The sequence below is a fragment of the Gigantopelta aegis genome, chromosome 8 (genome assembly GCF_016097555.1).
Source record: "Gigantopelta aegis isolate Gae_Host chromosome 8, Gae_host_genome, whole genome shotgun sequence".
Taxonomy (NCBI): Eukaryota; Metazoa; Mollusca; class Gastropoda; order Neomphalida; family Peltospiridae; genus Gigantopelta; species Gigantopelta aegis.
Window position 1 is genome coordinate 64,289,025 of NC_054706.1, and position 27,454 is coordinate 64,316,478.

Here is a 27,454-nt window from a genome sequence, read left to right on the forward strand (position 1 = left end):
TGGATGAGGAATCAGGACCCCAGTACTAATTATAGTTAATAGAGATAATTAGTCCCCTACTGGTTCATTAGAAGGGGACTATTATAGCACAGTATAGGTTTTGTGTCTGTCTGTAACACTAATTCACCATATTGTGTGTTGGATGAGGAATCAGGACCCCAGTACTAATTATAGTTAATAGAGATAATTAGTCCCCTACTGGTTCATTAGAAGGGGACTATTATAGCACAGTATAGGTTTTGTGTCTGTCTGTAACACTAATTCACCATATTGTGTGTTGGATGAGGAATCAGGACCCCAGTACTAATTATAGTTAATAGAGATAATTAGTCCCCTACTGGTTCATTAGAAGGGGACTATTATAGCACAGTATAGGTTTTGTGTCTGTCTGTAACACTAATTCACCATATTGTGTGTTGGATGAGGAATCAGGACCCCAGTACTAATTATAGTTAATAGAGATAATTAGTCCCCTACTGGTTCATTAGAAGGGGACTATTATAGCACAGTATAGGTTTTGTGTCTGTCTGTAACACTAATTCACCATATTGTGTGTTGGATGAGGAATCAGGACCCCAGTACTAATTATAGTTAATAGAGATAATTAGTCCCCTACTGGTTCATTAGAAGGGGACTATTATAGCACAGTATAGGTTTTGTGTCTGTCTGTAACACTAATTCACCATATTGTGTGTTGGATGAGGAATCAGGACCCCAGTACTAATTATAGTTAATAGAGATAATTAGTCCCCTACTGGTTCATTAGAAGGGGACTATTATAGCACAGTATAGGTTTTGTGTCTGTCTGTAACACTAATTCACCATATTGTGTGTTGGATGAGGAATCAGGACCCCAGTACTAATTATAGTTAATAGAGATAATTAGTCCCCTACTGGTTCATTAGAAGGGGACTATTATAGCACAGTATAGGTTTTGTGTCTGTCTGTAACACTAATTCACCATATTGTGTGTTGGATGAGGAATCAGGACCCCAGTACTAATTATAGTTAATAGAGATAATTAGTCCCCTATTGGTTCATTAGAAGGGGACTATTATAGCACAGTATAGGTTTTGTGTCTGTCTGTAACACTAATTCACCATATTGTGTGTTGGATGAGGAATCAGGACCCCAGTACTAATTATAGTTAATAGAGATAATTAGTCCCCTACTGGTTCATTAGAAGGGGACTATTATAGCACAGTATAGGTTTTGTGTCTGTCTGTAACACTAATTCACCATATTGTGTGTTGGATGAGGAATCAGGACCCCAGTACTAATTATAGTTAATAGAGATAATTAGTCCCCTACTGGTTCATTAGAAGGGGACTATTATAGCACAGTATAGGTTTTGTGTCTGTCTGTAACACTAATTCACCATATTGTGTGTTGGATGAGGAATCAGGACCCCAGTACTAATTATAGTTAATAGAGATAATTAGTCCCCTACTGGTTCATTAGAAGGGGACTATTATAGCACAGTATAGGTTTTGTGTCTGTCTGTAACACTAATTCACCATATTGTGTGTTGGATGAGGAATCAGGACCCCAGTACTAATTATAGTTAATAGAGATAATTAGTCCCCTACTGGTTCATTAGAAGGGGACTATTATAGCACAGTATAGGTTTTGTGTCTGTCTGTAACACTAATTCACCATATTGTGTGTTGGATGAGGAATCAGGACCCCAGTACTAATTATAGTTAATAGAGATAATTAGTCCCCTACTGGTTCATTAGAAGGGGACTATTATAGCACAGTATAGGTTTTGTGTCTGTCTGTAACACTAATTCACCATATTGTGTGTTGGATGAGGAATCAGGACCCCAGTACTAATTATAGTTAATAGAGATAATTAGTCCCCTACTGGTTCATTAGAAGGGGACTATTATAGCACGGTATAGGTTTTGTGTCTGTCTGTAACACTAATTCACCATATTGTGTGTTGGATGAGGAATCAGGACCCCAGTACTAATTATAGTTAATAGAGATAATTAGTCCCCTACTGGTTCATTAGAAGGGGACTATTATAGCACAGTATAGGTTTTGTGTCTGTCTGTAACACTAATTCACCATATTGTGTGTTGGATGAGGAATCAGGACCCCAGTACTAATTATAGTTAATAGAGATAATTAGTCCCCTACTGGTTCATTAGAAGGGGACTATTATAGCACAGTATAGGTTTTGTGTCTGTCTGTAACACTAATTCACCATATTGTGTGTTGGATGAGGAATCAGGACCCCAGTACTAATTATAGTTAATAGAGATAATTAGTCCCCTACTGGTTCATTAGAAGGGGACTATTATAGCACAGTATAGGTTTTGTGTCTGTCTGTAACACTAATTCACCATATTGTGTGTTGGATGAGGAATCAGGACCCCAGTACTAATTATAGTTAATAGAGATAATTAGTCCCCTACTGGTTCATTAGAAGGGGACTATTATAGCACAGTATAGGTTTTGTGTCTGTCTGTAACACTAATTCACCATATTGTGTGTTGGATGAGGAATCAGGACCCCAGTACTAATTATAGTTAATAGAGATAATTAGTCCCCTACTGGTTCATTAGAAGGGGACTATTATAGCACGGTATAGGTTTTGTGTCTGTCTGTAACACTAATTCACCATATTGTGTGTTGGATGAGGAATCAGGACCCCAGTACTAATTATAGTTAATAGAGATAATTAGTCCCCTACTGGTTCATTAGAAGGGGACTATTATAGCACAGTATAGGTTTTGTGTCTGTCTGTAACACTAATTCACCATATTGTGTGTTGGATGAGGAATCAGGACCCCAGTACTAATTATAGTTAATAGAGATAATTAGTCCCCTACTGGTTCATTAGAAGGGGACTATTATAGCACAGTATAGGTTTTGTGTCTGTCTGTAACACTAATTCACCATATTGTGTGTTGGATGAGGAATCAGGACCCCAGTACTAATTATAGTTAATAGAGATAATTAGTCCCCTACTGGTTCATTAGAAGGGGACTATTATAGCACAGTATAGGTTTTGTGTCTGTCTGTAACACTAATTCACCATATTGTGTGTTGGATGAGGAATCAGGACCCCAGTACTAATTATAGTTAATAGAGATAATTAGTCCCCTACTGGTTCATTAGAAGGGGACTATTATAGCACAGTATAGGTTTTGTGTCTGTCTGTAACACTAATTCACCATATTGTGTGTTGGATGAGGAATCAGGACCCCAGTACTAATTATAGTTAATAGAGATAATTAGTCCCCTACTGGTTCATTAGAAGGGGACTATTATAGCACAGTATAGGTTTTGTGTCTGTCTGTAACACTAATTCACCATATTGTGTGTTGGATGAGGAATCAGGACCCCAGTACTAATTATAGTTAATAGAGATAATTAGTCCCCTACTGGTTCATTAGAAGGGGACTATTATAGCACAGTATAGGTTTTGTGTCTGTCTGTAACACTAATTCACCATATTGTGTGTTGGATGAGGAATCAGGACCCCAGTACTAATTATAGTTAATAGAGATAATTAGTCCCCTACTGGTTCATTAGAAGGGGACTATTATAGCACAGTATAGGTTTTGTGTCTGTCTGTAACACTAATTCACCATATTGTGTGTTGGATGAGGAATCAGGACCCCAGTACTAATTATAGTTAATAGAGATAATTAGTCCCCTACTGGTTCATTAGAAGGGGACTATTATAGCACAGTATAGGTTTTGTGTCTGTCTGTAACACTAATTCACCATATTGTGTGTTGGATGAGGAATCAGGACCCCAGTACTAATTATAGTTAATAGAGATAATTAGTCCCCTACTGGTTCATTAGAAGGGGACTATTATAGCACAGTATAGGTTTTGTGTCTGTCTGTAACACTAATTCACCATATTGTGTGTTGGATGAGGAATCAGGACCCCAGTACTAATTATAGTTAATAGAGATAATTAGTCCCCTACTGGTTCATTAGAAGGGGACTATTATAGCACAGTATAGGTTTTGTGTCTGTCTGTAACACTAATTCACCATATTGTGTGTTGGATGAGGAATCAGGACCCCAGTACTAATTATAGTTAATAGAGATAATTAGTCCCCTACTGGTTCATTAGAAGGGGACTATTATAGCACAGTATAGGTTTTGTGTCTGTCTGTAACACTAATTCACCATATTGTGTGTTGGATGAGGAATCAGGACCCCAGTACTAATTATAGTTAATAGAGATAATTAGTCCCCTACTGGTTCATTAGAAGGGGACTATTATAGCACGGTATAGGTTTTGTGTCTGTCTGTAACACTAATTCACCATATTGTGTGTTGGATGAGGAATCAGGACCCCAGTACTAATTATAGTTAATAGAGATAATTAGTCCCCTACTGGTTCATTAGAAGGGGACTATTATAGCACAGTATAGGTTTTGTGTCTGTCTGTAACACTAATTCACCATATTGTGTGTTGGATGAGGAATCAGGACCCCAGTACTAATTATAGTTAATAGAGATAATTAGTCCCCTACTGGTTCATTAGAAGGGGACTATTATAGCACAGTATAGGTTTTGTGTCTGTCTGTAACACTAATTCACCATATTGTGTGTTGGATGAGGAATCAGGACCCCAGTACTAATTATAGTTAATAGAGATAATTAGTCCCCTACTGGTTCATTAGAAGGGGACTATTATAGCACAGTATAGGTTTTGTGTCTGTCTGTAACACTAATTCACCATATTGTGTGTTGGATGAGGAATCAGGACCCCAGTACTAATTATAGTTAATAGAGATAATTAGTCCCCTACTGGTTCATTAGAAGGGGACTATTATAGCACAGTATAGGTTTTGTGTCTGTCTGTAACACTAATTCACCATATTGTGTGTTGGATGAGGAATCAGGACCCCAGTACTAATTATAGTTAATAGAGATAATTAGTCCCCTACTGGTTCATTAGAAGGGGACTATTATAGCACAGTATAGGTTTTGTGTCTGTCTGTAACACTAATTCACCATATTGTGTGTTGGATGAGGAATCTAATTCACCATATTGTGTGTTGGATGAGGAATCAGGACCCCAGTACTAATTATAGTTAATAGAGATAATTAGTCCCCTACTGGTTCATTAGAAGGGGACTATTATAGCACAGTATAGGTTTTGTGTCTGTCTGTAACACTAATTCACCATATTGTGTGTTGGATGAGGAATCAGGACCCCAGTACTAATTATAGTTAATAGAGATAATTAGTCCCCTACTGGTTCATTAGAAGGGGACTATTATAGCACAGTATAGGTTTTGTGTCTGTCTGTAACACTAATTCACCATATTGTGTGTTGGATGAGGAATCAGGACCCCAGTACTAATTATAGTTAATAGAGATAATTAGTCCCCTACTGGTTCATTAGAAGGGGACTATTATAGCACAGTATAGGTTTTGTGTCTGTCTGTAACACGAATTCACCATATTGAACACTAATTCACCATATTGTGTGTTGGATGAGGAATCAGGACCCCAGTACTAATTATAGTTAATAGAGATAATTAGTCCCCTACTGGTTCATTAGAAGGGGACTATTATAGCACAGTATAGGTTTTGTGTCTGTCTGTAACACTAATTCACCATATTGTGTGTTGGATGAGGAATCAGGACCCCAGTACTAATTATAGTTAATAGAGATAATTAGTCCCCTACTGGTTCATTAGAAGGGGACTATTATAGCACAGTATAGGTTTTGTGTCTGTCTGTAACACTAATTCACCATATTGTGTGTTGGATGAGGAATCAGGACCCCAGTACTAATTATAGTTAATAGAGATAATTAGTCCCCTACTGGTTCATTAGAAGGGGACTATTATAGCACAGTATAGGTTTTGTGTCTGTCTGTAACACGAATTCACCATATTGTGTGTTGGATGAGGAATCAGAACACTAATTCACCATATTGTGTGTTGGATGAGGAATCAGGACCCCAGTACTAATTATAGTTAATAGAGATAATTAGTCCCCTACTGGTTCATTAGAAGGGGACTATTATAGCACAGTATAGGTTTTGTGTCTGTCTGTAACACTAATTCACCATATTGTGTGTTGGATGAGGAATCAGGACCCCAGTACTAATTATAGTTAATAGAGATAATTAGTCCCCTACTGGTTCATTAGAAGGGGACTATTATAGCACAGTATAGGTTTTGTGTCTGTCTGTAACACTAATTCACCATATTGTGTGTTGGATGAGGAATCAGGACCCCAGTACTAATTATAGTTAATAGAGATAATTAGTCCCCTACTGGTTCATTAGAAGGGGACTATTATAGCACAGTATAGGTTTTGTGTCTGTCTGTAACACTAATTCACCATATTGAACACTAATTCACCATATTGTGTGTTGGATGAGGAATCAGGACCCCAGTACTAATTATAGTTAATAGAGATAATTAGTCCCCTACTGGTTCATTAGAAGGGGACTATTATAGCACAGTATAGGTTTTGTGTCTGTCTGTAACACTAATTCACCATATTGTGTGTTGGATGAGGAATCAGGACCCCAGTACTAATTATAGTTAATAGAGATAATTAGTCCCCTACTGGTTCATTAGAAGGGGACTATTATAGCACAGTATAGGTTTTGTGTCTGTCTGTAACACTAATTCACCATATTGTGTGTTGGATGAGGAATCAGGACCCCAGTACTAATTATAGTTAATAGAGATAATTAGTCCCCTACTGGTTCATTAGAAGGGGACTATTATAGCACAGTATAGGTTTTGTGTCTGTCTGTAACACTAATTCACCATATTGTGTGTTGGATGAGGAATCAGGACCCCAGTACTAATTATAGTTAATAGAGATAATTAGTCCCCTACTGGTTCATTAGAAGGGGACTATTATAGCACAGTATAGGTTTTGTGTCTGTCTGTAACACTAATTCACCATATTGTGTGTTGGATGAGGAATCAGGACCCCAGTACTAATTATAGTTAATAGAGATAATTAGTCCCCTACTGGTTCATTAGAAGGGGACTATTATAGCACAGTATAGGTTTTGTGTCTGTCTGTAACACTAATTCACCATATTGTGTGTTGGATGAGGAATCAGGACCCCAGTACTAATTATAGTTAATAGAGTAATTAGTCCCCTACTGGTTCATTAGAAGGGGTAAGTTGTCAAAAAACGGCTCTAATAGTAAAAACTATGCCTTAGTGTTTAAAAATGAGGGTATGTCCTTTTAATAATTAAGGGATATGTGTTGCTTTAGCAGTACACTTAGAATGCTTGTTTATAGAGGGAAAAACCCACCTACTATATTACTGCACTATAAATGTGTACAGGATAAAGAATCGTTCATTCATTCATTCATTCATTCATCAACACTTATTTTCATGCTTTTATCCAATTAAGATTCAAGCATGGTGTCCTGGGCACACACCTCCACTATCTGGGCTGTCTGTCCAGGACAGTGGGTTAGTGGTTAGTGAAGTTGGCGTAGTCGTCTTACACCTCCCCATTAATTTGTTGAAACTCACTCTGGGTGGGAGCTAGTACCAAGTTGCGAGCCCAGTACCTACCAGCGTTATGTCCAGTGGCTTAACCACGACACCACCGAGGCCAGTATAAAGAATCCGAGCCCGAGTACTAATTATAGTTAATACCGCTAGTTTAATTATGGTGTAGATATTTAAAAAAAAATTAATTATCCATTTTATATCACAACCATATCTTGTTGAGGGTGGGATGTAGCCCAGTGGTAAAGAGCTCACTAGATGTGCAGTTGGTGTGAGATCGATTCCCGTCGGTGGGCCCATTGGGCTATTTCTCGTTCCAGCCAGTGCATCACAACTGGTACATCAAAGGCTGTGGTATGTACTACCCTGTCTGTGGGATGGTGCATATAAAAGATCCCTTGCTGCTAATCAGAAAGAGTAGCCCATGAAGTGGCGACAGCGGGTTTCCTCTCTCAATATCTGTGTGGTCCTTAACCATATGTCTGATGCCATATAACCATAAACAAAATGTGTTGAGTATGTCGGTAAATAAAACATGTCTTATATCTTGTTGAAGAAGTGGCTGAAGATTCAAAAACCAATTATAGTCGACTAATTTGATATTAATGTTTTATTGATCTAACCAGCATTTCTGGGATTTTTGCTCTGGACAATGCTAAATTAAATCATGTAGCCATGGAATAAGGATGACCTGTTGTTGACTGACGGGTCGACCATGGTTGACCATGTTTCTGTGTTTTAGTATAAAAACCCAGCCAACATTTTGTCAGCACTCAGGCACCAGACATTGTGAAGCTGTCATCAAAATGTTTGTTAACCTGTCAGGGTTCACACCTGTGGAATGCACAGTGTGATGAATTACCTACATTCACATGCCGATCTGCGTTGATGACCGTATTAAAAAAAAAAAAATTTAAAACCCACATATTTTCATTGTTAGCTCTGGTTCAATGCTCTGTAAGTAATAAATATTAACAGTCTCAAATGTTTTGTCGAAATTTAAGTTTTCTAGTAAACATCACAGGAAAGAGTGCCACCAAGTTTCCTCACTTCCATATTAATTTTTAAATGTTAATGATGGAATTAGCCTTTTCATTTATAACAAATGTTTTATTTATTTAACGACACACTCATGACATTTTATTTACGGTTATATGGCGTCAAACATATGGTTAAGGACCACACAGATATTGAAAGGGGAAACCTGCTGTTGCCACTTCATGGGCTACTCTTTTCGATTAGCAGCAAGGGATCTTTTATATGCACCATCCCATATACAGGATAGCACATACCACAACCTTTGATGTACCAGTCGTGGTGCACTGGCTGGAGTGAGAAATAGCGCAATAGGCTCACTGACGGGGATCGATCCCAAACCGACTGCGCATCAACCGAGCGCTGTACCACTGGGCTACGCCTCGCCCCTTTCATTTATAGGTGTCAATGTGTATTTTTGTGCTGGGGTGTCAAACATTCATTCATTCATTCATTCCATTGGAAATGTAGACAAAAGGGTTCGCCAGGTTATTATTCCACACACACACACACACACACACACACACACACACACACACACACACACACACACACACACACACACTTTATGCAAATTTGTTCATGATTATACATGTATTGCCCATAATTAGTCCTTATTTAGTCATTAGAATAGTATGATGTTTGTATGTGTCTTGTTTGTGCATATGTTTTGCATCCAGTTCCGTATGTGGAATGTCTATATGCAATAAAGTTTTATCTTTTTATCTTTTATCAACAAACTGCACCAAATGTGGACAAAATTTAAAGATCCAAGCATATTGCATGTAGACGGGGTTGGGGAATGCATGAAATAATAATTATTATATAAAAATTTAATATGAACATTCTTAGATTATTTATGATGATTCATAGGACACACATCATTCATTGAATTACCAAATATTTCACATCCATTAGCCGATGATTAATTAATCAACGTGCTCCAGTGGTGTCGTTAAACAAAACAAACAGACAAACTTCATTTATTGAACTCTGTGGGTTATTTCTCCCTGCAGCATGTAATCGGTGAAACCTCTCAAAACCAGACCCTCTGTAAACCAGAATTTCTTCAAAACCCTTCATGGTCCCTTTTAAATATTAGCACACAACATAAACTGGATACTTGTTAAACACTAGACTTTTTATTCATCATGTGGATATTCGGTTTTTGAAAATTAATGCTAAATTTTCATCCAGAATTATTTCAGAATGAGGGTGAGTGAAATTTTATTTTTTATTTTATATTTCCAGGACATTTATTGGGAGATACCACACACTGAGCATCATATATGTTTACAGAATGACCCCCTACCCCCACCAAAAATTAAAAAGCCCCCCAAAAACCCCAAGTGCCAGTTAAAAAATTTGGGCCGACTTTTATCTACAGGGCGAGAGCAGATGAAAATTCAAGATTTATTTTACTATGGAAAAATAGTTGCTGATTAAATACCTGGTGGTGTTAAAACATTATTTTCCTTTTAGCATTGGTACAGAATATACATATCAGTATTTTGAGTGGCCTCATTAAACTGACTAAACCACTAATAACCTATGCTCATTATTATTACTTGGTTTACAGCAATCTATCCACAGAGGTGTGAAACTCAATAAAGTGTTTGACTGATGTATATACACCTCCAGTAAACGAACGTGTCAAAATAAACAGTTTAAAGCCCCGTGCTACAGAATCAGCTCACTGTGTGTCTGGCTGCCGCATGCCGCATGCCGTCAGACAGATGTATTCCTTCCCTTTGATCCGCACTGGCTATAAACCTGACTACAGACAGCTGGGCCATTGGCAAGATGCACCAGTTATCTTATCTCTCGGAGACTGACAAATGGCGAGCCATGCGAGCTACATACAATTGTTAGTCTTGTCAGTGTCACTGGCTAGCACTGTCTGTATGAAAAAAGGCTGATACATACATGTGTGTTTGTTGGCTGTCTGATGTAATATATATAATATATATACACGCATAATAATACAAATGGGCAGGACATAGCCCAATGGTAAAATGCTCGCTTGATGTGCAGTTGGTCTGGGATCGATTCCTGTCGGTGGGCCCATTGTGCTGCTTCTGGTTCCAGCCAGTGCACCATGACAGGTATACTAACGGTCATGGTATGTGCTGTTCTGTGTTTGGGATGGTGCATATAAGAAATCCCATGCTTCTGATGGGAAAAATGTAGCAGGTTTCCTCTGAAACTAGTAAAAAATTACCAAATGTTTGACATCCAATAGCCGATGATTAATCAATGTACTCTAGTGGTGTCATTAAACTTTAACTTTGTTTAAAAAACACTCAGACATACGTGTGTTGGTTGGAAGTCTGATATAATATATATATATATACACACAAGCATAATAATAAAAATATAAATATAAATTAATACAAAAATGGTGGAATTTCTGAAATTTAATTTGAAGTGCTATCACTTTACCAGATCCTATTGTGCTTCAAACATGTGCAAGATCCTAATAAAAATATGATAATAATTTATGTGCAGAACTAAGGTAGTCAAAGACTAGCAGCTTAAACCCCACCCCACGCCATTTTTTATGAGTTACTTTAAGGGTGAGCGTTGATAGTATTTACATTCTTATATACTGTTGATTAAAATGCTGCATTCATAGTAGTTTCAGCAACATGTTACTATTGTCATCTATGAGGTTTGATTTGGTGGTATTCACCCTATCTATAAAATATGACACTTTCAACATCATTATGATAATCAAAGCTATCTTGCTATGTATGATTTGTCACAGTCAAAATTTTTAAAATGTTAATAATTCAATATCCTTTGATTAAGACTGTGTTAATGATGTTTACATGTGGGCCTACCAGCAGGGTTTACCTATGACTAGCTTTGATGGATGTTTGTTGTGACTGGCTAAGCACTTTTTATTAGGTGCAGCTTGCGGGGATCGGCATTGCCATTGCCATCGGCATAGCTGTGATCATAATGCTGCTGTGATTGATGCAGTTTATTTCCTGACTGACATTTAAATTAATGAGTTTTGAACAAAACAGAATTTAACAGTATTATGAATATTAACATAAGTGGTTTAACAGTACTAAACGCTTGTCCCTCAGTAGGAAGTAGTGACGTTTAGCATATAAAAGATTAATGGGTATTAAAGGGCAGTATAAATTGTAAAATGTAATTTGCGTATTAAATACGCATGTAGTAAAATACATTAAAAAACCCAAAAAACTTTTACAACAGACTAAAAGTAAAGCATAGTTTATTTATACTGGCAAGAGTTCTTTTATTTTAACTAGATGACATAAAATGTCATTTGCATGTTAAATAGTAAAGTACAAAATAAATTTAAACTTTTACGACAGATGGTAAAAGTAAAAAATACTTTGTAATGGCAAGAGATCTTTTATTTGGACTAGAATGACATACAGTGAATGGGTTTGTGTGTATACTTACAGGCAGGAGAGAGAACATTTTAACAATACCCCCATCACGAACAAAACATTGGCTGTTTGGTTCGATGTACATAACAGGAGTTTAGAACATTGCTTAAATTGTTTTAAATGGACTTTCCTACAGGCAGAATGCAAGTACAAGTATACATGTATTTTTAAGGTAATCTTGTATGTGTATACTTTCCTACCTGGATTTACAGGATTTTTTTAAAATTTAAAACAAAACATTTTCTATAGTATGTACTTTTCTCTGTGCAAGATGAATCTAGTATGACAATTTTTTAATGTAGACAAACTGTTGATAACAATTATGCATGACATGCTTTTCATATAGCAATAAAACTGTTCAAGCTGCAATCCCTATAGTACTTTCAACTCATGAAAATAGAAACACATTCAGATAAAGTTACAATGAAGAAGAATCTGTGATGTTTAAACAGGGAAAAACCCTTAAAAATAGACTAGAGATCTTATTTATATCCATTATTTCTCAGAGGTATGTGCATTTAAAAAAATATAGAAAATGCATATAGAAACTCTTCAGATGTACTGAAATAGATAATCTAAACAATAAAATCTATATAATGAGTGATTTCAATTACCGAAAAATGGCTCCAAGTGCGAAAAATAAGCCATTGCCATATTGTTTAAAAACTAGAATCTGTCACTTTAATATTAAATGTATGGTACAAAGATGTTTATAATGAATATTGATTTAGTTTATTTAAACTAAATTGTGTGATAGCCAGGTTATCATGCAAGCTTGGTTCTTGAAAGACGAAAGCTCATGATGTTGAAAAATTAGATCATAGTGATAGGACATGACACTTGAAGTTACACATGTACTTGGTGCTTGGTACCCTGACAGTTGTAGGCCTTTTCGGAAGTATTCTGTCACTGGAGGAGGAAACATGACTTCCTTATCTACCTATCCATGGCCAGTGTGTGTTGCTGGTCATTTGAAGGTCACTTCCTGACCTCAAGTTTTCACTTATCCTCCAGACATGTAAACATGTTCTGCTGTCTAATGATATGTGTCAGATTGAAATTTAGCTCCGCGTACGATTTCAGATGGTCATAGGTTTGTTTAACCACAGTCATCCATTGGAAATCTTGACCATTCCATGTTCCCTGCCACTGTGTCTGTGGGAAAGTACATGTAAAACATTACTGGTACTTAAGTTGTGCCTTGTAAAGTAAAGTAAAGTAAAGTAAAGTAAAGTAAATTTATTAAATAAATAAATAAATAAATAAAAATAATTTAAAAAAATAGGAAGAAATTTTACCACCCCGAAAAACCCCCCCAAAACCCAACCCAAGTGACAACGATTATACATTTTACACATAATAAAAAATATTTTAAAACAGCATTTCATGGTACATGTATTATTAAACAACCTTTCTTTCCTTTCCTAATAATTATCACCACCAAAAATTGTAATTGTTTATACATGTAGTAGGTTTTAAATCTGATTAAGAAGCATTGCCACTTCATTCAGTGTTATGGTTAATGTATTTATGGACCTGGCAAATGTTAAACAATTCTTTAAGTAAATAATGCATGTGACATATATTAGTTATAACACAACCAGCAGTTGAGCAATGCTCATAACAGATGACTATTCAAACCTGGTATAATACCAGCATAACTAGCATTGTATTTACTTAACTATGTAATTTTATTACAGACTGTAAAGACTTTGTAGTAGCTACTTAATTCATTAGAACTTTATAACACATATCATAGCTTTATAATAATTCCATGTATGTAAACAACTAAAGATAACTTTTAGCTTGACAAAGCTAGATTATTTCAACTTTATTTTAACTGATCTTTCAATGATCAGTTCTAAGTTGAAAATGTAGTGGTGCCACTTTAGGATTGGCATGATGTAAGAAATAATACTACTTCCCGAATTTCACAAAACATCTGATTAATAAAGATATTTATTTTGAAGGTGTCACAAATGTACTTTTGGGATAGGCTTTATTGTTGTTACAATGAATTAAAAAAAAAAAAAACCTTATAAAAACAATCCAACAACATGAAATCGTGCAGACCTGACCAGGAAGTACTCATACATGTGTATTTACAACACTATCCTCAAATGAAACACTTTCTATTGGCAATATCTGAAAGCTGTTCACAAACCATTTTCTGTATACAGTTAACACTACAGTGTGCAAAAACATGATTCATTCACAGTGACCGTCTTTATTCTTGAGGTAGCACAAAGCACCAGGATGTTGGTGGAAAGTCATAGTTGACTTCTCCAGCAGCCACGCGGTTCTGATTGTCGCCGCTGCTTTCTTGTGTTAATTTTATTTTTGCAGTCCCGTATGAATGGTAATTGCTGTGTAGTTGAATTGAGCATATTAAATGGCATTTCTTCCAGTCTGTTGCACATAAGAGCAGAGTAAAAAAACTGTTGCTTTTTAATGGGGGACATGTTTGATGATGTAATTTATCAAAGTGTATGATTATGCAGTTTATCAAACTTTATGTCATTTTTTTTACCCCATTCTTTTAAAACATGTAGGTCTTAGTGATGTATTGGTTAAGCCATCAAGTTCATTGCTGGTAGACGCTGGTTTTATATCCCAGTGGTAGTGTCTGGGTTCAAATCACAGTACAGACTTCATTCTAGATTCGAGAGTGAAAGCACAGTTTAGTAGGGAAGTGAAATGTAATTCACAGAAAGAAGAAAATGTTTCATTTAACACTACACTCAGCACATTTTATTAACAGTTATATAGTATCGGATGTATGGTTAAGGATCATAGATATAATTAGACAGAAACCCACTCCATGAGCTACTTTTTTTTTATTAGCAGCAAGTGATATTTTATATGCACGATCTCACAGATGGTATATTACATACCTCAGCATTTATTACACCAGTTGTGGAGCATTGGCTTTGTAATTAACTACACTTGACTTTTCTCAAACAAGTTAACTCTGCATGCATTGACTTTGGTGGGTTTTTTTTTTTACAGGATACTGCTGGAATCATAAAAATGAGTTAATATAGATATTTTGGGATTCCATCTCGTACAGTAATCTTACGCTTCTGACTCAAACTCTGGAATTCAGTGGAATCATAAAATCCAGCTAAATTTGCAGGCTGTTTTGTCCTGGACAGCTGTAGACAACCCAACTACCTGTTTGCCCATTTCAACCAGTGCATCACAACTGGTGGAAGGCCGTGGTATGTGCTTTCCTGTCTGTGGGAAAATGCATATAAAAGATCCCATGCTGCATTAGCAAAAATATAGCGTGTTTCCTCTGATGACTACGTGTCAGAATTATCAAATGTTTGACATCCAATAGCCGATGATTAATTAATCAATGTCTTCTAGTGATGTCATTGAAAACAAAATCCAGCTAACTGAGGTGTATACCCAATAAGAACAATTTGCTTGAACTTTAAGTGATATAATTAAGAAAATAAATTAAATATGAATGATTGAATTAAAAAACAACCAACACTGACAACACTCACTTTAATTCACAAAAATAAAAATAAAAAATACATTTATCATACGTGACTAGTTTTTTATTATTACAACAGTACACTTTTTTTTTTATCCTTTGACCGTGACATTAAACGTGTCATGTCATGTCATAGGGTTTTACGTGCACATTCAGAGCAAGCTGTTGTAGCGCACGCCTGTCGTGGGCGCAAGAGCCAGCCTTGGCTGGCTCTTCCATCCATGACAGGAGTTAAACATCTACCAGTGATGTTCTTTTATTTGGTTACAGTGTATGTGTTCAGGAAGGTTAGTGCTTGTGATTATTCAAGAACACTCACTTCTGAATGGAGTTGTTCATGCAAGTACTTATAACCAAGCTTAAAACATAATAAGCCAAAGGAACCAAAGATGGTGTTAGTGGGAGCTGGGGGCACACTTGTTATTGTATCAACCTTGACTGTTATAAATGAACAGCATGTTGCTTTAGGTTCTTTATTGCTTACAGTTTTTGAATTCAATGCTCAGAATTGACAGAGAGCAAGCAGCAAGTGAAGCTCAAAATTCACAGTATGCTTTCTGAAGATCCAGTTTATGAGCTGCTTTTGCTTTCTGTCTTAAAGTATTTTACAACTATAAAATTTATTTCAATTTCTCAAGGTTTTCACCCCCAATGGAAAACTTGGAAAGTCATGGAATTTGAGATTTAAAAATCTAGGTCTGGAAAAATGATTTTCAATAAAAAGTCATGGAAAATCATGATATTGCTTCTGCCCTGCAAAAAAAAAAAAGACACCCGGAGATAAAATTTTAATAAAATGTATAAGCACAAGTCCTGAACTGGTTTCGGTTAGTATTAATCAATTGACCGGTATTTGTCTCCCTACTATTATAGCATTACATTGCAAGCATAATGCATACAGTTAATTAGTCGTACGACTGGTATTGTAATGCCATAAAAGCATTACATTGCACACACAATGCATACAACTGAGAAACAGTTAACTGTTCTTTGATGCCTAAGGCCCAAAACACACTGAAGCTGTGCCTGGGTCTGGGATGGCGAGTATGGAACCAGTTGAAAATGAAACACACACTGTATCGAAAATGACAAAGCACATCACGTTTATGCCGTGGCACAAACTACAGACCTGGCAACAGATAACATAGAACACGCGCTATATTTTTACATTGCCTGACTGGCAGCTGCAGCAAAATGAAGTAAGGAAAAAAAATGTTTTATTTAACTATGTACTCAGTGCATTTTAATTATGGTCATGTGGCATCTGACATATTGTTAACGACCACACAGATAATGGGCTACTCATTTCAATTAGCAGCAAGGGATCTTTTATATGCAGACAGGATAGTACAGCACAGTGTTGGTAAGAATCCCCTCTGTCGACCTTTCCTCCGATTGGTTTTGGTTTCCTGTCACAATTTAACCAGTACCTCACGGTGGTTATATCAAAGGCCATGGTATTTCATTTCAACTTATTTTCGTGCTTATATCCAATTAAGATTCAAGTATGCTGTCCTGGGCACACACCTCAGCTATCTGGGCTGTCTGTCCAGGACAGTGGGTTAGTTGTTAGTTGGTTAGTTGTTAGTATGAGAGAAGAGGGTGTAGTGGCCTTACACCTACCCATTGAGACCGTAAGAACTCGCTCTGGGTTGGTGCCAGTACTGGGCTGCGAACACTGTACCTACCAGCCTATAATCCGATGGCTTAACCACTGCGCCACCGAGGACGGGGGCCATAGTATGAGTTGTTCTGTCAGTGGGAAAGTGCATATTAAAGACCCTCTGCTGCTAGTGGAAAAATGTACTTGATTTCCTCTAAGACTATTTATCAGAGTTATCAAAGGTTTCACATCTAATATCTGGTGATTAATAAATCAACGTGCTCTGGTTGTGTTATTAAACAAAACAAACTTAAACTTTTCCTTCTGCACCTCTCTGTGGAAGCAAGATTAAAACTGCTGAGTTACCAAAGTAGTGTTTGGTTTGGTGACCGGTGGCTTGAATAAAACATGCGCTAAAGAGCACACCAGCGAAGCACATGATATTAATAGAACTGTAATGAAATATTAATGTCTTAATACATAGGTGTGTTTGGAAGCTGGGTTTTCTTTGATTAATTCTGTAAGACCAGTCCTGTAAGTCTTGGTTTTCTGTAATCTGTGTTGTGTCTGTTGGCATCATGGAATGGTAATTACAAGTGTAGTTCTCTGATAGATTAGAGTGGCTGTCTAAGATGTGGGCACTGTAGGATTCATGTCTTTGTAGATCTATCCAGATAGGTGTTCCTGTTTCTTCCAAATGTATTTCATTTCTAATTTATTTTATTCTTATATCCAGTGAATGTTTGAGCACACTATCCTTTACACACACAAAAAAGAAGTTTTCTTTTGTTTAACAACACCATTAGAGCACATTGATTAATTAATCATCGGCTATTGGATGTCGAACATTTGATAATTATGACACGTAGTCATCAGAGGAAACCCGCTACAGTTTTCCTAATGCAACAAGGGATCTTTTATATGGAGTTTCCCACAAACAGGAAAGCACATGATACAACCTTTGACCAGTTGTGGTGACTATCCTGTACAGACACCTTGGTTATTTGAGCTGTCTATTAGATCTCGATGTGAAGAAAAATGTGGGGAGTGACTAACTGGTCCACTAGCTTAGATTATGGAGAGCCATTTAAGATATTACCATATTGATGCCATATAAATTCACATTCTAAGGGAAGCTATCTAGAACATGGGTTAAACAGCAAGGTATGGTCTATCTAGGACAAGGGTTAAACTGCAGGTCTGGGCTATCTAGGACAAGGGTTAAACAGCAAGGTATGGGCTATCTAGGACAAGGGTTAAACTGCAGGTCTGGGCTATCTAGGACAAGGGTTAAACTGCAGGTCTGGGCTATCTAAGACAAGGGTTAAACTACAGGTCTGGGCTATCTAGGACAAGACTTAACTGGCAAGGTCTGGGCTATCTAGGACAAGGGTTAAACTGCAGGTCTGGGCTATCTAGGACAAGGGTTAAACTACAGGTCTGGCTATCTAGGACAAAGCTTAACCGACAAGGTCTGGGCTATCTAGGACAAGGGTTAAACAGCAGGTCTGGGCTATCTAGGACAAGGGTTAAACTGCAGATCTGGGCTATCTAGGACAAGGGCTAAACAGCAGGTCTGGGCTATTTAGGACAAGGGTTAAACTACAGGTCTGGGCTATCTAGGACAAGGGCTAAACGTCAGGTCTGGGCTATCTAGGACAAGGGTTAAACAGCAAGGTCTGGGCTATCTAGGACAAGGGTTAAACAGCAAGGTCTGGGCTATCTGGGACAAGGGCTAAACAGCAGGTCTGGGCTATCTAGGACAAGGGTTAAACAGCAAGGTCTGGGCTATCTAGGACAAGGGCTAAACAGCAGGTCTGGGCTATCTAGGACAAGGGTTAAACAGCAGGTCTGGGCTATCTAGGACAAGGGTTAAACAGCAGGTCTGGGCTATCTAGGACAAGGGTTAAACTACAGGTCTGGGCTATCTAGGACAAGGGTTAAACAGCAGGTCTGGGCTATCTAGGACAAGGGTTAAACAGCAAGGTCTGGGCTATCTAGGACAAGGGTTAAACAGCAGGTCTGGGCTATATAGGACACTGGTTAAACAACCGGTCTGGGCTATCTAGGACAAGGGTTAAACAGCAAGTCTGGGCTATATAGGACACGGGTTAAACAACCGGTCTGGGCTATCTAGGACAAGGGTTAAACAGCAGGTCTGGGCTATATAGGACAAGGGATAAACAGCAGGTTTGGGCTATTTAGGACAAAGGTTAATGTTTAGTAATTAGTGATCCATTGTACTATTTTCAATTCCATCCGGTGCTTTAGAATGGGATATCGAATTAATGTAAAGCTTAAAGTTTCTTTTGTTTAATAATACTACTAGAGCACACTGATTTATTAATCATTGACTGTTGGATGTCAAACATTTGGTAATTAGGACATATAGTCTTAGAGAGGAAACCTGCTACATTTTTATATTTATAGCAAACAATCTTTTATATGCACCATTGTACAGACAGGACAGCACATACCATAGCCTTTGATATACCAGTCGTGGTGTACTGGCTGGAACGATAAATTAATGTAATGCTATGCATCATCTGATGTATGGGAAAACAGTACTTTTTTTAGATACATGTATAGCCTTTGTAGTGACAAGTTTCTTCTCTAAAAAAGGTTTGGACCAAGTGTCACATTTATTAAAATTTCAAAACCAAATAGCAGTGGATTAAACACAGGGTTGTTGCTGTTAAATCAATAATAAATATTCCTGTCATTTTCTTCATGTTAGTTTGTTTTTTTGTTTGTTTGTTTGAGTGTTGTTTTTGTGAGTTTTTTAATATTATTATTTTTTATGTTTTTATTTATTAAAGTATAGGGCCAAGGCCAGCCAGATCTTCAAAGCTTATTGTACACATATATTTTTTTCTTAAACATCTGGCATGTTTGCTTTATGTGCCATTCTGGTGTAAAGTTACTTCTTGCCAGGCCTCTCTACATCATGAGATTCCTGGTTATGTCAGTCAGTAAGTTGGTCTTCCTTCCTCCAGATGTTTTTGTCATTCTCCAAGCCTTTCTGTGTTTGACCCTCTTTCAAAATGTGTCGGGATGTTCCACATGCATGTATTATGAACATGTACACGGTTTGGTGCACTTCCGTAGCTTAGCAACCCCTGTAATGGCAAATGTAGTCATACTTGTGTTAAACAGCTACAGAATGACTCTATACAGTTGGGTTTATGCTGTTCATTCACCAATTTATTTAATATGCTTTGGAATTCAATCTGGTGAATATATTTGATAATAAATTAGACCAAAATCTTAGATGGGGAAAAACAAAACTTTTTACTTGGTCCCATAGGTGTCTAGTTTAGAGGGGTTTCACAGTATATTGAAATCAATTTGTGTAGTTAAGTGCATGTTTAGGGGATGAATATAATTAAGTTTAAAAAAAAAGAAAAAAGAAGAAGTTTGTTTTGCTTAACAACACCACTAGAGTACATTGATTAATTAATCATTGGCTATTGGATGTCAAACATTTGGTAATTTTGACATATAGTCTTAGAGAAGAAACCTGCTACATTTTTTTCAATAATAGCAAGTGAGCTTTTATATGCACCATCACACAGACAGGATAGCACATACGACTGCCTTTGATATACCAGTTGTCGTGGACTGGCTGGAACAAGAAATAGCCCAATAGACCCACCGCCGGGGATCAATCTAGACCGACCGTGCATCACATGGGCTATTTACCACTTGGCTACGTCCTGCCCCTTGGGAAGTTCAAGTTACATGTTTAATAATTATCACTGTCTGTAAAGTTTTTTGTGGGGTTGGTGCAGGGGACTTTAACTCTCCATTATTACTTGTCTTAGTATCAATAGAAAAGCTGTGGAATGTGCTGTCCTGTGGGAAAGTGTATAAAAGACCCTTGCTGCTGATGGAAAAAGGTAGTAGGTTTTCTCTGAAGACTAAGAGTAAAAATTACCGATATGTTTGACATCCAACAGCTTATAGTTAATACATGTATATTGTGTGTATATACATGTGCTCTAGTGGTGTCATTAAACACAAACTTTAAATTGTAAACTTAGTGTTAATAGATATTTAATGGTGGCTATAAATGTAAAAATATGAAGCATGCAGCTGGAATTAAGAATGTGTTATTTTGTAAACACACTAAAAGAATTGCATGTATTTTGGTTTTATGTTACCTGGGAATTAGAACTGTTATTCTTACACCAAGAGAATTGATTTATGTTACAGTATACAGACAGACCCCATGTAGCACTTAATTTATTTTTAGTTGGAAACTCAGCCCAGCTGTATCCTCCATGTTATTAAAAGTTCTGGGGCAGTAGTGTCTGACTCGATGGTGAACAGTGCGCAGACGCAGCAGAGATAATAACCTGCACCTGCTATTCTTGTCAGATCTTATATCATATCTGGAATTTCAATAAACCTTAATATAACACTTGGATGTCTTACTCATCTTCAAATATTAATTTACAGCAAGAGGTAAAAATGGCTGTTCAGATTTGTTTTTATGGGTTGTTTTTTTTTTGCAAGATCCATTTTTAGGCAACATAGGTGTAAATTTTGTAATGTTGAGTATGGCATCCCTTAGCAAAAGCTCAAAGATAAAATGACCATGATGCTTTGAATATTTGTACACCAATGGCCTGATGTGTGATCACTTTAGGATCAATACTCATTGGTAGGCCCATTGAGCTATTTCTCACTCTAGCCAGTGCACCACTACTGGTATACCAAAAGCAGTGGTATGTACTATCCTGTCTGTGCATTGGTGCATATAAAACATCCCTTTCTACTAATAGAAAAGTATAGCGGGTTTCCTCTCTAAGACTATGTAAAACAATTACCAAATGTTTGACATCCAATAGCCAATGGTTAATAAATCAATGTGTTCTAGTGGTGTTGTTAAGCCAAACAAACTTTGTCTCCACTAGATTAACAAACATGATAGCTGCCAACACCCCAAGAGCTGTGATTTTAATCAATGTTTTATATGGGTGTAGCATAAAAACACTACAGAAATCAACAACAGAACTAGTTTCGCTTTTATACTCGGTAAGTAATCATGTCTATCCATTTCCATGGTAACCTGTATATAAATCAATGTGCCTTGTTTCAACTTTCACTGAAAAATGTGTTTATTACCTTTCTTTTAATCAATATTGCTACTTCCTGAAATCATTGTGATAAACAAAACCCACAGTTCCACCCCACCCACCAGCCATACTTAATTGTTTAGGGGTGGGGATTTTTGTAATTTTTATCCTTAATGTGTAATCCAAAAGATTTTTCATTAAGTGATCATGCCCAGTGAAAGAAGCATTCAAATTATTTTTGTTTGTTTTCAGAGGTTGTTGTTGTTATTGTGTTTTTTGTTGTTGTTTTGTTGTTGTTTTTAGCCCCTACCAGTCCAATTGGAGGAGACTATAGGTTTCGTCTGTCTGTCTGTCTGTCCGTCTGTCTGTCCATTTGTCTGACATAGTTTTCTGGATGTTTTTTCACAGTGTGTTGAGACATTGAGATGAACTTTTTATGTAGATCTTTACCATTCCAAATCAAGTTTTACTTTCATGACGATTTACACATTTTTGATAGAGTTATGGCTTTTGAACTATGAAGATGCAGAAATTAGTTTTTCAGACCTTTTTGCCCCAGTGCCTCAAAATATTGAGCTGAAATTTTGTGTATGGCTTTACAATGTACTATTACATATCAAGTTTGATTTTCATGACCCATTTTTCACACAGTTATATCCCTTGAACTTAGGAGATATAAAAAATTGTTTTCCTGAACTTTTTCTCCAATACCTGATGAAATGTTGTACATGTATATTGCTTTATCATATACTGTTACAGATTAAGTTTAACTTTCAAGTTAATTAACCCATTTTTTTAACAGAGTTATGGTCCTTGAACTTAGGAGATACAATAATTTGTTGGGCCCAGTAGGGAACATGTATTGCTTTAGCAGTACTCTGCTTGTTGAAATATCTATGCAAAATTATTAAAAATTAATTATATAACTATAATTCTTGTTTTGTTTTGTTTTTTCTTTTTTTTTTAAACTATAATCTTTGGATACTGGGTAATGGAAAGCATTATCAGCTAATATCTTTTTTCTCTTTTTGCAGGTTGACATGCCGGTGTTTTTCTACATTGACCCCGAGTTTGCGGAGGATCCCAAGTTACAGAAAGTGGACACGATCACTCTGTCGTACACGTTTTTTGAGGCTAAGGAAGGCCTGAAGCTTCCACTGCCTGGATACATGACATCATGATGGTCAGTATTTTAAACACACTTATAGAGTGGGACGTAGCCCAGTGGTAAAGCACTCGCTTGATGTGTGGTCAGTCTAGGATCGATCCCCGTCAGTAGGCCCATTGGGCTATTTCTCGTTCCAGCCAGTGCACCATGCCTGGTATATCTGGGATCGATCCCCGTCGGTGGCAACATTGGGCTATTTCTCGTTCCAGCCAATGCACCATGCCTGGTATATCTGGGATCGATCCCCGTCAGTAGGCCCATTGTGCTATTTCTTGTTCCAGCCAGTGCACCATGCCTGGTATATCTGGGATCGATCCCCGTCGGTGGCAACATTGGGCTATTTCTCGTTCCAGCCAGTGTACCACGACTGGTATATTTGGGATCGATCCCCATCAGTAGGCCCTTTGGGCTATTTCTCATTCCAGCCAGTGTACCACGACTGGTATATCTGGGATCGATCCCTGTCGGTGGGCCCATTGTGCTATCTCTACCCCTCTAAACTGGACACCCATGGAACCAAGTAAAAAGTCTTGTTTTAAGGGGTATCCGGTTTAGATAGGTTCTTTTCTGATGTTTAAAAAGGGACCATGAAAAATGTCTGATTTTGAAGGAATTCCAGTTTACAGAGGGTCCGGTTTTGAGGGGTTTCACTGTATCTATTACTTATCCTTTGCTGCTAATTGAAAAGTTTAAACCATAGGGTAATGACAGTGGGGATTCTTTCTCATTACCTGTGTGGTCTTTAATCATTTGTCCAATGCCATATATAACCATGTATAAAAACGTGTTGAGTATATCATTAAATACAGCATTTCCTTTTTCATTCTCTACTGGCCAAATACTGAAGGAAAGAATATTTTATTTAACAACACACTCAACACATTTTAATTACGGTTATATGGCATTGGACTAATGGTTAAGGACCACACAGATAATGAGAGGGGAAACCCGCTGACACCACACAATGGGCTACTCTTTTCAATTAGCAGCAAGGGATCTTTTATATGCAGCATCCTACAGACAGGATAGTACATACCACAGCCTTTGTTACACCAGCTGTGTTGTGCTGGCTAAAACGAGAAGGCCAAATACTAAATTAATGTATATCCAACACTGGCGTAGAAAGTGGGGGAGCAAGGGGACATATGCCCCCACTTTGTATCAGCAACGATGGTTTTTATATATTTATACATGTATTTATATGCGTGTGTGTGTGTGTGTGTGTGTGTGTGTGTGTGTCTGTATGTGTGGTGTGTGCATGTCCCCCACTTTTTGGCACCTTCCTACGCCATTGCCCACTGCAGTACAGACTTAACAGTTCACCACCAAAAACAACAACATTTTTCTTTCTTTAAATATATCTTTTTATGACAATAATTTTGTTTCTCTTCTGTCTTTGTAGGGCTTTTCTGAAGAGATTAATCGTCAATGAAACTGAAAAACTGGAACATTTCAATGTGGAACTTCAGCAGCCATTAACAATATGAAGACAAATCTAATACCGAGACTGTGGAGATAGAATTAAATGTTTCTTTTTATCTGCTCTCAAACCAATTACACTTGGCTTTGATACTAAACCGTGTTATTAACTACATCAAAGACTCTGTTGATGTCTGTTTTTTTGCAGGACTGTAAAATGTTGTATACTGCAGTAAAAGTCACCCTTGTTGGTTTACATCTATAAACATCAGACATAGACATGAAAAAGAATTGAGGGGAGTGATTCATTGCTTCCCTAACTTAGAATATGGGGAGCTATTTAAGATATTACCATGATGATACCATATAAATTTACAAGCTAAGGGGAATCGAAAATAACTGTCCTTGAACAAGGTTCTGGGGAGTGATGTCTTTATTTATCAAACATGGTTTTGGATTAGCTACAAAAAAGGAAAATTACGGAGAGAAGTGCTACTGAAAAAGAAAAATTACTGAGGGAAGTGCTATTGAAAAAGCAAAATTACTGAGAAAAGTGCTACCAAAAAACAAACATTACTGAAAGAAGTGCTATTAAAAAAATTAAATTTACTGAGAGAAATGCTACCGAAAAGTGAGCTATTTATTAGTGGTGTATTTACAATAGTATACTGATTACAATACTTTGTTTTCTGATGTGTGGTAAAAGGCAAACCGGAACATAGAAATGGACAATACTGTGTGGCAAAATAACAATACAGATTTTCATGCTGAAATGGAAATTTTAACTAGTTCTAAAAATGGAAATCTGTTCTAAAATGGACAAAAACAAATCATATCAGATTTATACCTCTGAGCCCCGTTTCACAAAACTATCTTAGCACTAAGATCACCTTAAGTCAATACGGTAGTTATGCACTTACATTAATCTTAGCACTAAAATCATTTTGTAAAACGGGGCCCTGGGCCCCATTTAACGACGCGATCTTAGCACTAAGATCACCTTAAGGTAGTTATGCACTTAGTCTTAAAGTTATGTTAGCGCTCCGATCGCTTCGTAAAATCGGGCCCTAGACATGTTGAGACTGTCCATAACCAAATCACGAAAGCTGTGATAATCAATAGGATAAAAAAATATATGTTTTTTTATTACAGGTGTTTCATGGAATGGGTCGGGATGCAAATTAACCATTTTTGGAGAAAAAAAATTAGTATCCTTTTCGCATTCAACTGTTTTGAAAAAATTAAATACAGTATTAGCCAGAAATGTACTAGTTTATATAAATAAATAAAAAAACATCTTTCAAAATATTTGGGTGCTACATTGCTTTGAAAGATTACAGTAGTCTGTGACAGTTTAAACTTTACTGATGGCTTTGTTGTATATAATGAAAAAACATTGAAATTATAGTGAAACTTCTCTGAATAAAACTAAATGCAATCCCCTGAATAACTTTTGTGTATTTCAGTCAGGTGTCTACTGATGTGAAAATTAAAATCCTACTACCAATACTTCAACTTAATGTGTGTATTTGACATCTGTTTTACCTTTGAAAACCAAACCGTTAAAATAGAAAAAAACTATTGAATCGTTTTAGTTTTCTGCAGTATAAGTGTCGAGCACAATTATACAACTGGATATTCTTAAGGTGCAAAAACGTCAAATTGATGTTTATGTTAAAGCATGAATGAAAAAGCTACTTTATTTTTCATTACCTAGCCAGGTACTGAATGGACATTTTTCATGGTCTTAGCTTGTCAAAATTTATTTCTGGTGAAAGCAAAAAAAAACCCCATAATACTCTGCAAAGGATTTTTTGTTTAATCACACTTGACAACCAGATTTTCAACATAAGATCACCTTTGTACAAACCAGCAATTCTTAAAGTTCTGTGTAAATGAGGTTTGAATCTTGTGTATTGCTTTATTATATCTTAATTTTCAGATTGTGTTTTAGGTAAAAAGCTTGAATGTTAATGATTGTATTATGTGTTTTTATAACCTTCATGAATTAAAAATAATAACTCTGTATGTATGTGCATTATTATTATTATTAAACTATTGAATGAACTTGTATTGTGTTATACCTAACATAGAAGTATAGTAAAACCCAGTAAAACTTTTCAAGAGACCTAAGACACATGACCATATATGTATATGTATGGGTGGTGATTGGGATATGCATTAATTGCCCTCTGGGGGCAGGATTTAGCTCAGTTGGTTGAGTGCTCGCTTGAGGTGCTTGCATTGCAGGATCGAACCACCTCCATTCAGCTGATTAGGTTTTTTCTTGTTCCAACCAGTGCACCATAACTGGACAAAGGCCGTGACATGTCCTTTTCTGTCTGTGGGAAGGTGTATATAAAAAATCCCTTGCTGCATTAGAAAAAAATGTAGCGGGTTTCTTCTAATGACTGAGTCAGAATTACCAAATGTTTGACATCCAATAGCTGATGATTATAAATCAATGTGCGCCAGTGGTGTTGTTAAACAAAACAATTTTTTTTTAATTGCCCTCTGTAGACTGGTTAGTATGACTTAGATAGTTAGCGCTGACTAATCTCAGACCTAGGGTGCCAAATTTTAGGTGGCGGCATAATCAATGCAAATTAAAAAAGAAAGAAAAAAGGTCGTGCTTTACGAAATTCCATTCAGTAGCAGGATTTACTCTTTATGCCAGATCCATCCATCACCTACTTGCCTCCCCCACCCCACCCAACAGCTCATGTGCAT

At 36.8% G+C, this 27,454-nt stretch overlaps 1 protein-coding gene across 2 annotated transcripts in view; it reads left to right on the forward strand.

The window, feature by feature from the left end:
- Positions 1-26,791, forward strand: part of LOC121378414 (cytochrome c oxidase assembly protein COX11, mitochondrial-like) — a 76,471-nt gene extending 49,680 nt beyond the window's left edge. For both annotated transcript variants that reach the window (XM_041506576.1, XM_041506577.1), the window contains exons 6-7: positions 23,172-23,320; positions 24,708-26,791. In XM_041506576.1, the coding sequence (XP_041362510.1) occupies positions 23,172-23,318 (147 nt within the window). In that variant the 3' untranslated portion in view covers positions 23,319-23,320; positions 24,708-26,791. The remainder of the gene's footprint in view (positions 1-23,171; positions 23,321-24,707) is intronic.
- The last annotated feature ends 663 nt before the right edge of the window (positions 26,792-27,454 follow it).